Source organism: Falco naumanni, chromosome 5, assembly GCF_017639655.2.
Source record: "Falco naumanni isolate bFalNau1 chromosome 5, bFalNau1.pat, whole genome shotgun sequence".
Classification (NCBI taxonomy): domain Eukaryota; kingdom Metazoa; phylum Chordata; class Aves; order Falconiformes; family Falconidae; genus Falco; species Falco naumanni.
Window position 1 is genome coordinate 48,365,980 of NC_054058.1, and position 16,210 is coordinate 48,382,189.

Consider the following 16,210-nt stretch of genomic DNA (forward strand, 5'->3'; position numbering starts at 1 on the left):
GCCAGTAGTGAATTGATAAAATGTAAATGACTGCAGTTTAGTGTGTTGTGTCAAGGTAATGTAGAATGGATTTATATAAATATTTCTCTGAAGTTTTCATTGTATTGCTGATTATACAGTAGTCTAACTAGACAAAAATGCTTTTTTTAAATAGCTACCTAAGTAATATACATTCACCTATCCCATTTTATAGTAAATGTTAAGGTGAGATTAAATTAATCTAAAGAGAGTATAAATGATAGTAACAGTTTGATTTAATTTAATCCTTTTATTACCTGATATGTAAAGAAAGACATAGCTGACTACCTCTAGTTTAATGATGGCAGTTGCTTTATTATGGCGAGAATAACTTTAGATGTTTGTGTTTTATTTTGCATAGTTATGGGACACTTTGCATTCAATTTAGAAATGTTAATTCTAACTCTATTTGTACCTTTTTTATCTTCCATTTAAATGTTTAAATATATCGAAATAGATGATCTTCATCATACAGTTCTGTGTCCTAAAAAAATCATTCCACCATTATGTCAAAGCACTGTCTTTTAGCTGTCTTCAGCCAGTAACCCAGTTTCTTCAGTGCTATAAAGTATTCAGCTGTATGTTTTTAAGTCTAGCTAAAATCCATGCTGGAGCCAGAAACAGAAAGGCATCATAAATGTTAACAACAGAAAGTGCAATTTCATACAAAAAAATACGATTTTCTGACAAGTTTCTGCCCTCAAATGTTATTCCCAACAGCCATCTCAAGGAATCTGACTTGTGCTCACATGCTAAGTGACAAAACTGTAAACCCTTTGACCTGTAAAGTGTAGTATATGAATGCCAAAATGCTTTCTGTATAGAATCTAGGTTAGGATGGGAAGAAATGTGTATAGATGAAGAATATTATCACTGCTTTTTCAAAATTAGTTTTAGATACCTTTTTTTCGAGGTTTCTCTGTCTTTGACCAGTGCAAAGCCCATGTTTATTCTGCTTCTAAAAGCAGGATGTTCCTTCTTCTCTGTTGAGGTCCTGAAGCACAGCTAACCAATTATCAGGAAAGTTTTGAGTTTTGTTTTTGTGTTTCTTTATTATTCAGTTAGCTTGAAAAACATCATTCAGTTTCTACTCAGTTTTGTGTTGTTGATGCTGTTGCACACCTTGGTTCAGGAATGCCTCACTTTTTTTTTTTTTTTTTTTTTTTTTTTTTTTTTTTTGTCTCACAGAGATAATCTTCTCATTTATTTATCTATCCTTTGAGGTCTAGTGATCCAGGTGGTGTAATTGGTAGACTTAAATTACTTTGTTCATCTTTTTTTCCACTGTTGTGATGTCATTAGACTCCATATTTAGTGAGATTAGTCCTTTAAAAAAGGATATAAATAGGTTCATTTTTGTATTTTGATTTCTTCCTTGTCCTCTGTCTTCTGTTGATAAAAGAGACTTTTATTGCCTTGCTGGCCATTGTTGTGGTACCTAGCTCTCAGGTCATCTTAAGTGCTGGAGAGTGAAATAAGTGCATGCTTCCATAACAACCCAATTTTTATTTGCTTTTTCATCTGCAGCAATAGTTTGAGCTGAAGGGATCACCTATGAATAACTTGTAATTAACATGGGACTCTTCATGTTTGCTTACTTAGCTGTGTGAACCTGAGAGCTGTCTATATGGCTATTAGCAACGTTGTCTGATGAATTCCACACTGTGCAAGTACTGACAGGCAGTCTCAGGGTGATATATTATGCCAAACATCACGGTGGGATCCTATACTTGCGTTGGTCCTGGGAAAGAGTGTAAATCTGCATGACATATGGAGATAAAGAGGAAAGCTGGATTGGACTGTCAAAAGGAATCAACCAGTATATTTCACAATGATGGCTTGGAAAGTAATTTTGTCTCATGTGTAGGCATTTTGAAGCAGGAAGCAGTATTGAGGACAGGAGGAGCTATAGCCTTCCTTGACCTGTAATTTAGCACTGAGCTATGGTACACTATATCCTGTATGTACAGCTGTTGTCAGCATTTCTTTTTTCACCTGAGCTCTAGCCAGGACACACAATGAGAATAGTCCTGTATTCAGAGTAATGCTTAGAACTCAGTGTTATCTGTAGGTTTTGTAGTCTCTTTATGGATAATCATTGGAAGGAAGAATACGATCATTTACCGTGTCTGTTACATTCTTAGAAGTTATTTCTGTATGCAAATATTCTTCCATTTACTTTCCTTACTTTCTCTATTTAGTAGAGAATTCCTACTAAAGGAAATACTGATCTTTGACTGAGGTGTTAATGTGACTGTATACTTTGAATGAGTAGGAGAAAACTGGTGTATTCAACTTGTGAGGAAATCCCAAATTTTAGCCCTGTGCCTTGTGTGGAAAAAACAACCTTCCCTGTAAATGCAGAGATTATTAAAAAGTATACTATAGCACTATTATGCAGTTCTTCTTATACTTTTTTTAACGGATTCTTGTTGTTAGATTTTTTCATCATATATCTGTGAAGTGATGTGTGTTAAATATACACTAAGCTATTAAAGCTAAAAGGTGGATTTATTACTTCCTAAGGACCCTCAGGTTTATAGAGTAGTATATCTGTCGAAGAAACAGCTATCCATTTTTACACACAGCTACACAAGTATCCCACTGCTCGCCTGCAGCTTCTATGGGGATTTTAACATGAAGAATGTCTTTGGTCATGGAGAAATAATGAATCTTCTTAGAGATTTGTTAGGCTAATATAATGGAGATGTTTCTGTGTAGATATTAAGGATGTTATGTTTATATGGATAGTAGGTGGTTCACACTATTGCCATTGTTAGCATTGCCGTGTGTTCTACCAGATATACTTTTGTATAGTAGATAAAATAATGCAATACAGATATAATGAAATAAAGGTCTGCAGACAGGCTAACGTGTTGCTAACAGAAGTACTTCACACACACACAGAGAAGTGTATATAACAAAAGGATCAAACAAACATTCATTAATCAATATACATGTTGAAATCTATTTTTAAGTGGATTTAAATGGCCTCACCTTCAACATACTTCTGCCTTTTACATGTTCTTACAGTAAACAGAAACTGATCAAAAAAATAGCACTAAACTTACGTTTCTATTAGCAATGTGTAAAATATAAACGTAAAGGTATTTAGAACCTTAGTATAATACTGAAGAATTGTAATGCTGTTGGTATATAAGTTCATGAATAAATTGATCTTCATGTTAACTTGAATGTGCTAGTAAGTATGTATTTTTAAAGCTGTAATTAAATCTGTAAGCATTTCTTTCTGCAGATCCTTTGGTAAGAGTGAGAACTCTTTGATGGATTATCTCCATTCTCATTATTGCAGTTGTATGCCTTCTTTGTACCCCATCAGTTAAGCACCCCTACCAAATCACAAAGTTTTTTTCTATGAGTCACTAAAAATTTCATAATCTCATAACTTACTGTGGTGGCAATTTTGACACTCTTCTTAAGGGTATTTTCTAGTATTTCTTAAAGTTTCACTTATGCATGATAGCAGTGAAGCATATTTGGACAAATAATATTACTCAGTGATAGTTACAGAAGATGCATCTTGTTGGTATGTTGAAAACAAAAGCTGAGCATATTCTTTCAGAGATACTTTCAGAGAAAGGAAGGTATAAAGTTGGAAAATGGCTTAATCAAGGTAATGTGAGGAGAGGGTTGAAAGCTACTTTAAGCAAATGCAGTTATATTTATCTTCTTTGGGATATAAAGGAAATAATTCACATCTTAGCAATTAACAGGATAATCCATTTCTTAAAATGTATGGTATATTTAAATGTGATATCAGTATAAAAGTGTAGAACAATTCAAATATTTGTGAGATAGATCTAGTTACGTTTCAGCTCTCAAAAGTTTAGTATGAGAATCCTTCTACATAAAAATGCATATTATCCATCAACAAAAACTTTTAGTGAGATATTTAAATAAAGTAAATAAAGCCTATACTTACTCTGTGAGGGGGAAAAAGTCTCCTTATCGGTGTTCCCCATTAGACTTGTATTCATTTACTGTTTTATAATACCCTGCAGAGATGTTTTGGACTGGAAAAAAAATTAGATTCTCATTTCTAAGCTCTAAGAGTTGTAAAGTCTAAATGTAGCTCGATTCCAAAGTTAAACCTGCAAGATATACCTACAGGTTCTTGCTGACAGCTGCGGTGTCTGCTCGGTGGAGGGTCCCGCCTGGGCGACGGCGCCTCGAGGCACGCGCCGCTGCGGGAGCTGTCCCCGGTGCTGAGACCGGTCCCTCCACTGCAGCGCCCGCGGCCCCTTTCAATGGGCCTTTACGTGCGACAGCGATTTGTCGGGTTGGTAAACTTCCTCGTTCAGCGAAACGTACCGACTCTATGAGTATCCCAAGTTTGGTGGTTTAAAATTAGTATCAGGTTCTTCTTTCTGCCTTTAACAAATTTGAAAATTACCTTACATAATTTAAAAATCCTGGGATTTAACTAGGAAAAGGGCATCTTTAACATGAAAGCAAGCTATTCATTGGTAAAATTAAACTATTTTTGTATGTTATAAGTGCTTGTAGACCAATAACATTTTAAAAATACGGAGCAAATGGTAAATAAGTGGAAAAGTTAATGTCTATTACAAGAAATAGCTCTCCTTTTTCTATCTACGGAAATACTGTCAGTGATTCCATAGAAACGTTTCCTTCAACCAAGTCTAGGAAGATAAAATGTATTATTATTATAGAGTTTAAAAAATGTTAAAGTCAGCTAAAGACTTAAAGGAAATGTTTGTTACTCCTACTTTTACTCTGTAATTCAAGCCACCTATGCATTCTGTGAATATTTACTTCCTTAAGCACAATATTCAGTGATATTTTCTTTCTTCATATTTGTTTTCATATATATGAACCAAAATAACAATTTTGCTGTTGCTTTCTTTATCAGGAGGTGCCACTTATTTTCATCAGATATCTTAATGGTCAGATGTCTCTACTGGATAGTAGTCACTTCTTCCATCCTAACAGAACAGGGTTTAGTTTGTAATCAACATTCTGATCAGCAGCTTCTCACGCGCATTTGCTGCTTATGGGCACAGTCCTACTCCCATGAGAACTTTAGCTTCAATATAAGTAGTCAGGTATTCAGTGTTCTCTTTTCATTTTGTTTCATTTCATTTCTACTAATAATCATTCTGTCAGTCATTTATTACTTGTTACATTGTTACATTGAAAGCTGAGGAGCTTTATAAACTAGTCAGTCTTTATTGCTGAATGAAAGTCTGCAGGTCCAGAAAGAAAACCTTAATATCATTTAAACTGTTCAAGCTATCAGAATTCCCTGTATGGCCAGCCTTTAGACGTTACTAATAACTGAATTGGCCTTTTGACTGAAGACAAAATATTGGATTTATATGATTTGAGTCTAAACATTGCGTTTAGTTTTCAGGCTCCTGGGAAAATACCAAAGCAGCTAAAAACTTGCTGTTATCAATAGCTAACATTCCTTTTCCCTGTCAGTCTGGTGTCTCCTTCCCACCCTCCTTCTTTCTTCTTCCTCCCACAATAAGCAATGTGTAAAATATGGTTGTTACTATTATTATGGGTAAGTAATTTACTAAAATATTTGTTGTGTGATTTGTTGCAGTTATACAGCCTAAAACCAGCAAAAATGTCCTATGTGCTCAGACTGGTATTTTAGCAGAAGAATATTTAAGGAGATATCTTACCAGACATTAGAATGAGTTACTTTATTGTCAGACAAAAGCTCCCAGAATGTTTTTTTTTAGAAACAAACAAGGCAAAAACTGTTTTGATTTTAATCAAAAATGTATTTTCCTCATAAAAAAAATTCACATACTCACTGTGTCTACTCTACAGAATTTGCCCATTTCATTACACCATGTGTCAATCCTAGTATATCTGTTCACTGCAAAAACTCGTGGCTAGTGTGTGTAATACAGCACAGGAGGAGGTATTGCTCAGTTCCACTACTTTTATGTAATAATTAAAAAAAAAAAAATTACAGAAAACGTTCTTGGCTACTTGCACTGTATTCCAGACTTAAAAGTCCTGTGAAAGTTCTAGAAAATGAATTTAATTGTATTTGGTTGGTAAATACCCTTAGAAGCCAGTTAAAATTCTTCTCTTTTGCTGAGTCAGTACATATTCCCATTTGTCAGCAGCAGCGAAGTCCAGGCATCCAATTCCTAAAAGAAATATTTTTTCCTGTTGCCTTTTTGTTCAGCACAAATGCAGTCATGTGCTTTTTATTTCAGAAGTTAAGTTATATACTGATGTATTTATGACATATTGGTTGGTACACCTATTACAGTTGCTTTTACTTCCATTGCTGTGCTTTTTCCTTTGCCCATATCCCAAAGACTGATTAGAGGAGGATAAAGCTCATTGAGTGAAAAGGATTGTTTCTTCAGGTAATTCTTTAGATAGCTGTGTCCAGTGTCATAGTTCATCTCTTGTGAGATGCAGCTGTAGAGATATATCACAGAGATGATTCCCAAAAGAGCACCAAGGCAAGCAATGAAACCTATTATATTGTTCTTTCCATAGCCTTTCACTGCCAAGTCCAGTCCTTTTGTGGTTACATTGACACATTGTTTCTTATTCTGTGAATGGATAGTGGGAATATCTATACAAATTTTATATTCAGTTGATGGATTTAGATGTGTAAGATTATATACCTTTATATCAGATGGTATTCGAGCGCTCTGTGCAGCCTGAGAGTTTTCAGCTTTCAGAAAGGCTGTCCATCTAACACTGGACTTCAGAATTTTAGAACTTGCTTTCCATGAAAGCAAAACAGAATTAGATTTTATATCCTTTATTTTGATATTCAAAGATCCATTGCTGTCCTGAGGGAATGAGCCATCCACTTTGATCATGACTGACTTTAGGTCTGCCCCAACTAAATTTGTTGCTATACATGTGTATAAGCCGCTTTCATTTTCTGTTACATCATTTATGTCTAATGTTCCTTCAGAATGAATGTAGTATTTATTCGAAACAGTGTTAGGCAAAAGTTTGTGTCCTGATGGTGTTATCCAGTAGATTTCAGGTTCTGGTTCTGCTGTTGCTCTGCAGTGCAAGGAAATATGGCTGCCAGTTTTTAAATCCAAAGTAGATGGAAAACTTTCAGGAGCTATCAGGGGGAGACAGATTTCCATCATTTCCCGGAAATGTATTTCTCTCACATTCTGGCCTTGGAATTCGGGAGGGTCTACACAAAATAGTGACTCTGGCTCCATGAAGCGGATGTTTGTTTTATTCATGTTAATCCAACGGATTACACAATCACATCTAATGGGATTGCTGTGTATACTGACTTCTTTGAGGTTAGGCAAGGATTCTATTGTACTGCGGTACAGGGCACTGAGCGCGTTGCTGTTTAGCATGAGGGATTCCAGCTTGGGAAGTCTGTAGAATGCGTTTGGATGAATGTATGATAATCTGGGGTTATTGGTAGCTTCTATTTTTCTTAAATCTGGCAAATTATCAACAGCAAGACTATCTATAGAGATCAGTTCAGGCATATTATTAATTCCTAACTCTTTTAGGTGCAGCATATTGCTAAAATCTCCTCGCCGTATTCTGTTAATGGGATTCTTGTTTAGATCCAGAAATTTAAGATTTGTAGCCTTTTGAAGAGCAATGTGGGGCACTCTTACAAATCTGTTGTCATAAAAGGAGATGCTTTCTAAATTGTCAAGGCCAACCAAAGCATTATCTGGTATTTCAGTGAGATTTATTCCTGCTAAAACTAGGCTGCGCAGATTGATAAGAGGCTTAAAGTTCATGTCTTCTATTCTGATTATTGGGTTTTCTCCAATCATGAGAATTTCAAGATTAGGAGTAGCTTCAAACCACTTCTTGTTGATCATTTGAAGACCATTCGAATTGAGATGAAGTCTGAGAAGATTATTGAGGCCTATGAAAGCTCCCGGTGCAATCACAGAAAGCAGATTATGATTAATATAAAGCTCTTGTAAATTGTGGAGTCCGGAGAGACATTCTTCAGGGAGTTCAGTAAGTTTGTTTTCTTCAAGGTACACTGAAAGCAGCTGTGGTATCTTTCTAAGATTAATGCCAGTCACTGAGGATAAATTGTTCTGAGATAAATCTAGACCAGTTAAATTCACTGGGAAGTCTACTGAATGTTCAATATTTGCAATATTATTTGTCTGTAGAAGTAGAACTTGGGTGTCAGCAGGCAGTCTGGCTGGAAAATGAAAAAGGCCTAAATCATTACAGTCCACTGTTGGAGCCTCCATATACACAGACCTGGGGGTGAACCATGGTCTGATCTCACATATACATGACTCTGGGCAGTCTGCTTTTTTTTCTACAGCTTGTACTAGTGCAGTGATAAATATGCCAAGTAGAAAATTAATTTTTAGTTGCATGTCCTTCATCTTAGCTCAAAAGTTCAGAAAAGTAACAGGCCCTCTAGTATTCCACAATTACAGTTTTGGAAATTAGTATGACCTGGTCAATTGATAAAACGCACACTTGCATTTGTCAAATGATGATCGTGAAGGACTTTCTTCATGAGGATGAGTGATAAATTTGTAACCAACTTGTCCAGTAGTAAGAGGCATTTTGTGGAAATGAAGGTCACTCTGTCCTTGATGACATAAAATTGATAAGCTTTGTGAAGATGAAGTATGTGTAGATGGTCATAGGAGATTAAGCAATTCATTTATTTAGTAGTATTAACTTCAAATCCCATGATTGATTAGTGTTTGCAGGAGTGACAGGATGACCTAAAATATAAGAACAGGAAATAATTAGTATAAGGAACTCTAAAGTTATAAATTAATTTAGTTATCTTTTGCTCTCTAATGTTAATTATTGCAAGTAAGAAAAGAAAATTACTGTGGTGCCTAGAGTATTGTAGTGGTATCCAGATAGCATAAATGAAGTTAATATAGTAATATATCTTTAGACTTGTAGCTTGTCATACATCCAGTGGAGCATTGCTCTACAGAAAGATAAAGATCCACAAAGTCTAACACAAAATACATCAGTGAGGTTTTTCTATATATTTTGTGATCCTTTAAAATATTTTATTTTTTTCTTTCAGTTATCAGTAGAAGCAAACTGAGGTCTGTTGGCTTTGGAAATGTGAACACTGAGAAAAATCCTACAGAGCATGAATATTTAACTTTTGAATGTGAAGTTTATAAATATAAAGAATATAATTTATGTGTAATCAAAGGAAAATGGAATGGCTGGATTAATACACATTCCTAATGATGACATTCTTAGGCAAGCCTGAGATATTTATACAGAAATATAAAAAACTGACAATCCATAAGTTTCATCATTTTCTAATTCTTTTTGTAGCTGCTGTTTAGGAACAAAACTTGGTTGTTTGTTTTTTTTTTTTTTTCTTTAAAGTGATAATTAGAAAGAAATATGTACCTCACAATAAATAGCTTGTCATCTTAGGAAATTCAGGCTAATTACTGTCTTGCTTATTTTGACTTCAACAACTTGAATTGCAAGGAATAACGACAATAATAACAGAAAAGTGTCTTTAGAGTGATAAGAAGAGGAAAAAATCTACACTAGCAATTTCTTCTTTGGTTTGTAGTTCTGCGAGATTCTGAAATTTGCTATGAAGTTGCAGATTGTCTTCATGTCCCAAATTATAGTAAAGACTGAAACCTTAGCATCCTGAAGCAGCAAATGTGCTCTCCCCAGATCTTTGATATGTGCTAGTTTTATTGTGGAGAAAAATAATATCCTATTTTGGGTGTGCATTTTGTTCAAGACACATAATTCAAAAGTTTCTGTGTTTTCATATATGAAACAGTACACATTAACTGCTTCATTTACTTCAGAATATAGACTTCACACTAACTTTAACCAGACTTTGTCTCAGAAGACTGTCACGGCCTTTCTTACCTTGCCTCTAGTGTTAAAATTCAGTGACCTTGTTTACAAACTTTAAGGCAAGATCAATGCTTTATTGACATTGATAAATAACTTTTGAGGTGTTGCTGGTATAGATAGACAGAATTGCAAAAGTCAAGTGTCAAGGATTTGGACTTTAGGTTTCCTTTCCAAGACCAGGAGGATTAGGCATATTGGCCATAGATGCATTCCGTATCAGCTCAGAGAAAAGGTGTTGGACCACGTTGAGTGACATGAGCACTGGGCCAGTTTGAAGTATATTTAGCAAGACTTTGAGGTGGCTGTTTGTTATATATGCATTTAAGGACATTTAATATTTTATTTTAACATATAAGTATATTAATAGAGTGAACAGACAATGTGTGAGATAAACATACAGAAAACATTCTGCTGTTTTGTGGATTAATAATATGTTTTTCTGCAAATGGCCCACATTATACTGAAATGCAAACACATACGGACTGAAATAGTAAAATTGTAATCTGTTCCTTTGTTCTGGGAAATGAGATGAGCTTAAGGCTTGCAGAAAAAGAAAGGTTTGCATTGGACAGTTAAAGCCTATGACTCGCTCTTAATTTTGGCACCAGAAGGTGGCACCTATATGGAGGACTGTCCCCTTTACTAAAGTAGAAATCATTCTATGCCATGCTGTGCCAAGCACACAGATGTAGTTTACTATATAGGGAGAATGGAGGATGGCCGTTGGAGGAATTTTTTGAGTTGTATTCTTGATGAACTTTTTAAAGCATGTCCCATTGACTTCTGGAATTCTATTTCAATTGTATATTAAAAATGTATCTGTAAGTGTGGCAAATACAAAATGTAAGCTTCTAATAATCAGAACATCATTGAAAATCTTACCTGAATACTAAATTAATTGAGATTCAACAAACTGCTACTGCAGATATCTAATCTCAGCATTTTGATCCCACTGTGATGCTAAGGGATATTCTGCTCAGAGCTGTAGTGGGAAAGTATTCGAGGGAAGCGTAAATACATAGCTGACCTGGTTTTCTGCTCCTCCCTGGGCATTTGCTCTTGGCCACTGTGTAAGATAGGATGCGGACCAAGATGAAGTTTTCATGTGTGTTCCAAGTAACTGAGAGGCTGTACCAGTTAAAGCATGTAAACTACTACATTTTTGTGTACATAGTGCCAACATCCTCCTGGGTTTGAGTTTATACTCCTCCTGAGTTTATACTTCAGCTTCTATGGGTTTCTCAAGCCAAAAACAAGGGCACCAGTGGACATTTTAATGTCATATATATGAGTGTTCTTTCCACAAAAGGCAGCAAAGAAAAAGAGGCGAGAGATCCAGGTTGAATTTTTTCTTTATAATTTAATCTGATGTCTTTTCTCTTTCTGGTGAATGCTCCAGCTAATAAGCCACCAGCTCAAGCTCATATGGTGTTCTAGCATAAATCTTTCTTATTTCTCCGGTTAAAGTGCTTCTGCCTTGTGTAAAATATTCGCTGGGGTTGAGTGCCTTGAATAACAGATTGTAGAATAATTTTTACACTCTCTCTCAGCCTGCAGAGTCATTGTTATAAAATGCATTGTTTCACTTCAGAAAGATTTTTGGTTTAAATAGTGGCATATCTATGTATTGTTTTACATGACAATTATTTGGTATTAACTTTTATCCCAAGTGTAGAATAAAAGAATATTTCTGCAGTAGTATGGACATCCATGATGGCTTACAAGATCATAGAACAGAATATCTCAAGTTGGAAGGAGCCCAAAAGGTTCATCAAGTCTAACTCCCTGCTTCTTGCAGGACAACCTAAAACTAAATCATATGACTGTCTTACACATCGTTTGATACAGTACCAAAAGAGGCAAAGTAGCGAAATGCACAGGAAAAAAATTATAGAATCATGTAAGTGGCAAAACATTTTTGTTGGTCATTTTCTTTATAATAATATTATTGTGTGACTCTGATATATAATGTTGACAAAGAAGGTAAGAAAGTACGGATTGCTGATGTATTCTGGTCCCTCTTGAAAACAGCAAAATCTAGAATCAAGTTATGCCGTATGACTTTGCTTATGCCAGCTGGTTGTATTGATTATATGTGTGTCTGTGTTTATGTAATTAATTTCTAACCTTGAGGTGTGTACGAACCATTCTGAACTGAGACGTGAGCTGCAATTTACTGTAACAAAATAAACCTCATGTAAATTGATATCTTGCACTCAACGCTATAAACTGTAATTGAAGTTCAGTTTCCTTGAAGAATGTAGCATCACAGAGATAAATGTGTTGGAAAATAAGTGTTTAACTTGGTGATACTTCGAACTTTGGGAATGCATTGATTCCCTTTCTTCATTAATGTACTGATAATAGTAAAGATGTACTGAAAACACTAAATAAAGTCTAAATTAAAATACTTTTACTAACAGTGATATTCAGAATTTTTATTAATGTGTTCCAGTGCTTTAAAGCTAAGTGCTTTGTACCATCTGGATTTTATGTGAAAGTTTTGCATTTCAAATGTTCAGTTTTAAAGGCACTAATACGAAGGACAAAGAGAGCCTGAAGGTTATTTGGCCTGTTCCTTTGAGTGGTATTTAAAGTATCTGAGTTTTACATACACAGAGGTTTTCATGCAAATGTAGGTATCTTTCTTAAAAAAAAAAGTTATTTCAAATAATGTACTCAGCATTATTTGTTAAGCAAAAATACTTTTTTAGTTTAGCTCTTTTGTAGTGGGTTTTGGTGACCTCTCAAGATTTTTGATGTGATGTAAGAGATTCTTAAAACTTGTACATATCGTGATGCACAATAGAAAAGCTTGTAGAGATGAGGTTCAGCAGCAAATTACCACCAGTAAGCTAAGCTGTGGGACAAGTGATTTCTCATAGGCAGCAGCAGGAGCTGTGCACCGTAGTTTTGAGTGTAATTCTTTACTCAGCTGCATTTATAAGTCTTTGTGTGCACTCTGATTGTACATGTATTTCCTCATCCAGATAAAATGGTATGGAATGCTTCCTAATGTCTGCAATTAAAAAGTCTAAACAGAGCCTGCATCTAAAAAGTTAGTATTGCTTAGTATTTATTATTGTTTTCCCATACTAAACTTCTGTCCTAAAACTGTTTAAATCTTTGTAGACAGATTATTTAATTTCTTCTGGAAGTCCATCCCTGTTGCAATCCACACTTACTAAATATGGTCTGCCTCTTGCTTTTAATGTGTTATCTCTTGCTTTTAGAAAAATGCACACTGATGTATGTGACTTTTTGCAGCCTAATTATCCCTTGTGTAGACAATGATTGGTATGTCTTAATTAAGTTTGTTTCATTTACTGCTATTGACAGCTGGAGCCTTGGTTTACAAGAGGGTATTACCATTATTTGAGCTGGAAAAGACATTCAGTGAATGAATAAACTGAGCAACGTTTCTCATCACTGGAGCAACAGACAGCTAAGAACCAAGTCAGAGTGGGCAGAAAGGAAAAGAAACACGTCAGGTTTTGGCAATCTTTCGTTTCCACTTCAGCAGTTAGAAAGACAGTGATAAAAACTAAAAATGCAGCAGCTACACTGCAATGTGCCCTGCTGGCAATAAGGCAAACAGTTCACTTCACAAGGACCAATTTAGAGGTGGCAAGCATTTTGAAAACACAGCTGTTCATACAAAGCTACCTTTCAAACACATCAAATGAAAGAGCCACTTCTCAATTCTAGTCATTATAACCACGTTGAGAAGTTCTATGGACAGGAATCTGGAAATGTCACTAACCAAAAATTGGGCATGAGGCATTTCATACCTCACTTGATAGCAGCTACATCACTTCGAGTTTTTTTTGTTTTTTAAACTGTTAGGGAAGTATACAGACCTGTTTAAACATTTAAAATCTCTCTGATAATTTTATAAGGCATTTTTTCTTTGTTTGTTCTATGATCAAAATAAAAAAAAGAATTGTTTCCTTGGGCAATTTTTAAATACAGCACAATTGATTGATTTTTCGAACTTCAGGCTGGCTCTGAGTAGCACTAGATATAAGATGTAAAGGAAATTGCAGAACAACTTGTATTTAACCCTAGAAGCAATTTGCAGTGTCTTAATAATTATTCCAGCGTATTATATTTATTTTGTGAACTTGTTATACCTCCTTTTAATTTTTTTTTTCTCCTTACTTGGAATAACATTGCCTGAGGAAAAGCCACAAGCTTCAAATGTTTAGTATGCCTGTAAATTCTCGCACCTTAGACCACTAAAAGACAAGAATGCCAAAGATTTTATACATCATTAAAAGTTCTTCATATCCACGGACATCATGTGCTTTGAGGTTACTTTAATTTACAAATAAAGATAGATTCAGAAAAACATTATGATACCAGACTTGTATGAGATTTACCTGTTCTCTTTCACTAATTGAGTCTGGTCTACTATCCTTGTGCTCTTGTTTACTGTATCTTAATGGAATTTAACAGACGTCAGCGGAATTACCACCATGTACAATGCATTAAGAACTTACTGTAGTTCTATTTCTTGTATCAATCAAAAATTACATTACAGTATTTTGGAAAACACTACAATATAATAAATCATAAAGCTTTGAAAATACAGTGTTTAAAACAGATGTGATGAAACCAAAAATTAAAATGGAAACCAAAGGAATATTTACAGATAGTATATAATCATTTATTACATATGATATTATAGAATAACTTTTCAATGGACTCAATGAACATTTGGTAAAACCTGCCTTCAAAAGTGGGAGGATGGAAAGATATAGCACTTGTTTCCTAACTTATTTTAAACTGCATAACCATGACTGACCATGGAATAGCAGGTAACTATGGGACCACCTGCATGTGAAGTAAGGTATGTGTCAATCATAATCACAGCACTTAATAGAAATGCTATATCATTTTATTGCTATTATTAATTTGGTGGCAGCAGCAGCATTGTGCATCAGAGCCAATGCAGTGGCTGAGGATCACACCGTCTTAAGTGGTAACTTGCTGCAAAAACACCCTGTGAGCTTTGCTCCATCAAGTTTAAATATAAGAAGAGGAACAACTGATGATTCAGATAGGGCAAGAATAACAAGAAGCTATGACAGTTTCTGGATATCTTTGATTTTATTCTTTTCCTCTAACCATAGTCTATTGGTTTACTATTATGATGCTGGATTAGTTGTCCAGGCTTTGATTTTAGATTTTCTGTCTGTATATCTCTCTCTCACCTGCTTTTAACTTTTAATTGTGCACTCCCTGGCCATTGAATACACATGACCTTTTCACAGATGTCATAGCAAAAGAAGACAAAAAGTTCGTTTGATGATACTTGGCAAAGGAGTTAATAATTTCAGTAATTAGTTACCTAATTTTTTTTTACTACTTCTCCTAGTATGAAGTGCACAAAATAATTTTTAGGTATTATTTTATAGTGAGCAGAGATGTTTGTTAGAAGCTTATACTTACATGACAAGAGGATGAATTTCAGTGGAAGTTGCACATTTCTTTACCATCTGTGTTCTAATCTGTCATTTATGTCCTGATTTCTAATATGGCATTCCACATCTTCTTTTAATATTTTTAATGTGTGGCAGTTAGACTACATCTACTAATTTTATATATTTGGATAAATTCAAAAAGAAACTTTGAAAAGAATTTGAGCTGATTTCTTACTTTATTCTTCTTCTTAAATCAGATATTGAATGTATAATTCTGATGGTTTTATCTAAAAATTTAACTCATTGCTAGAATTGTTTTGACCTTTTCTGAAATATTTACTGCACACAGTTTCACTGTGTGACTTATTTATCACATTATCAAGCAATTATGTCAAAAAATATTTCTGTAACTTGGGAAAGTAATGTGTTAGTTTAATTTAGATTTGTTCGTACATGTTCAACTTCTTTTTGACAGTTGTCATGTTAGTAGTGGAGAAGCACATATTGGCAGTTACCTAGGCACATAGTTGGCAAGAGAGCAGTCACGTTCTGGATGTGGGTGCATGTACCCTGTTACCAGATGCTTCAAGCAGATGGCCAGAACTAAAGATGAGTGAGACCAGTTTTGGCTTGATTTTCTACAAATCTACCATACTGATTCTGCAGGTCTGTAGTACATTTGACTACTAAAAGAGCCGAGCCAAAATCCAGCAGAGCTGTTGGCAAAATCCACATTTTGTGATTTTTTTTCTTTGGAGCTCTTAAAATGCAAATATTAAACATGCCTAAAACATAGAAATAGGTGTGTTCAGGTAGCTGTAATAAAGACAGACAAAGACAGTGGCTGTACTTAGGACATAGTATTCTCCTTGGAACTGTATTAATTTATCTTTTTTTGTTTTATC

At 34.8% G+C, this 16,210-nt stretch overlaps 2 protein-coding genes across 3 annotated transcripts in view; one reads left to right on the top strand and one right to left on the bottom strand.

Moving 5' to 3' along the window:
- IMMP2L (inner mitochondrial membrane peptidase subunit 2) overlaps positions 1-16,210 on the top strand; it is a 477,884-nt gene that overhangs the window by 190,031 nt on the left and 271,643 nt on the right. The window lies entirely within an intron of this gene.
- LRRN3 (leucine rich repeat neuronal 3) overlaps positions 5,781-16,210 on the bottom strand; it is a 34,979-nt gene continuing 24,549 nt past the window's right edge. The window contains exon 2 of the mRNA XM_040596095.1: positions 5,781-8,744. Coding sequence (XP_040452029.1) covers positions 6,267-8,393 — 2,127 coding nt within the window. The 5' untranslated portion in view covers positions 8,394-8,744 and the 3' untranslated portion in view covers positions 5,781-6,266. The remainder of the gene's footprint in view (positions 8,745-16,210) is intronic.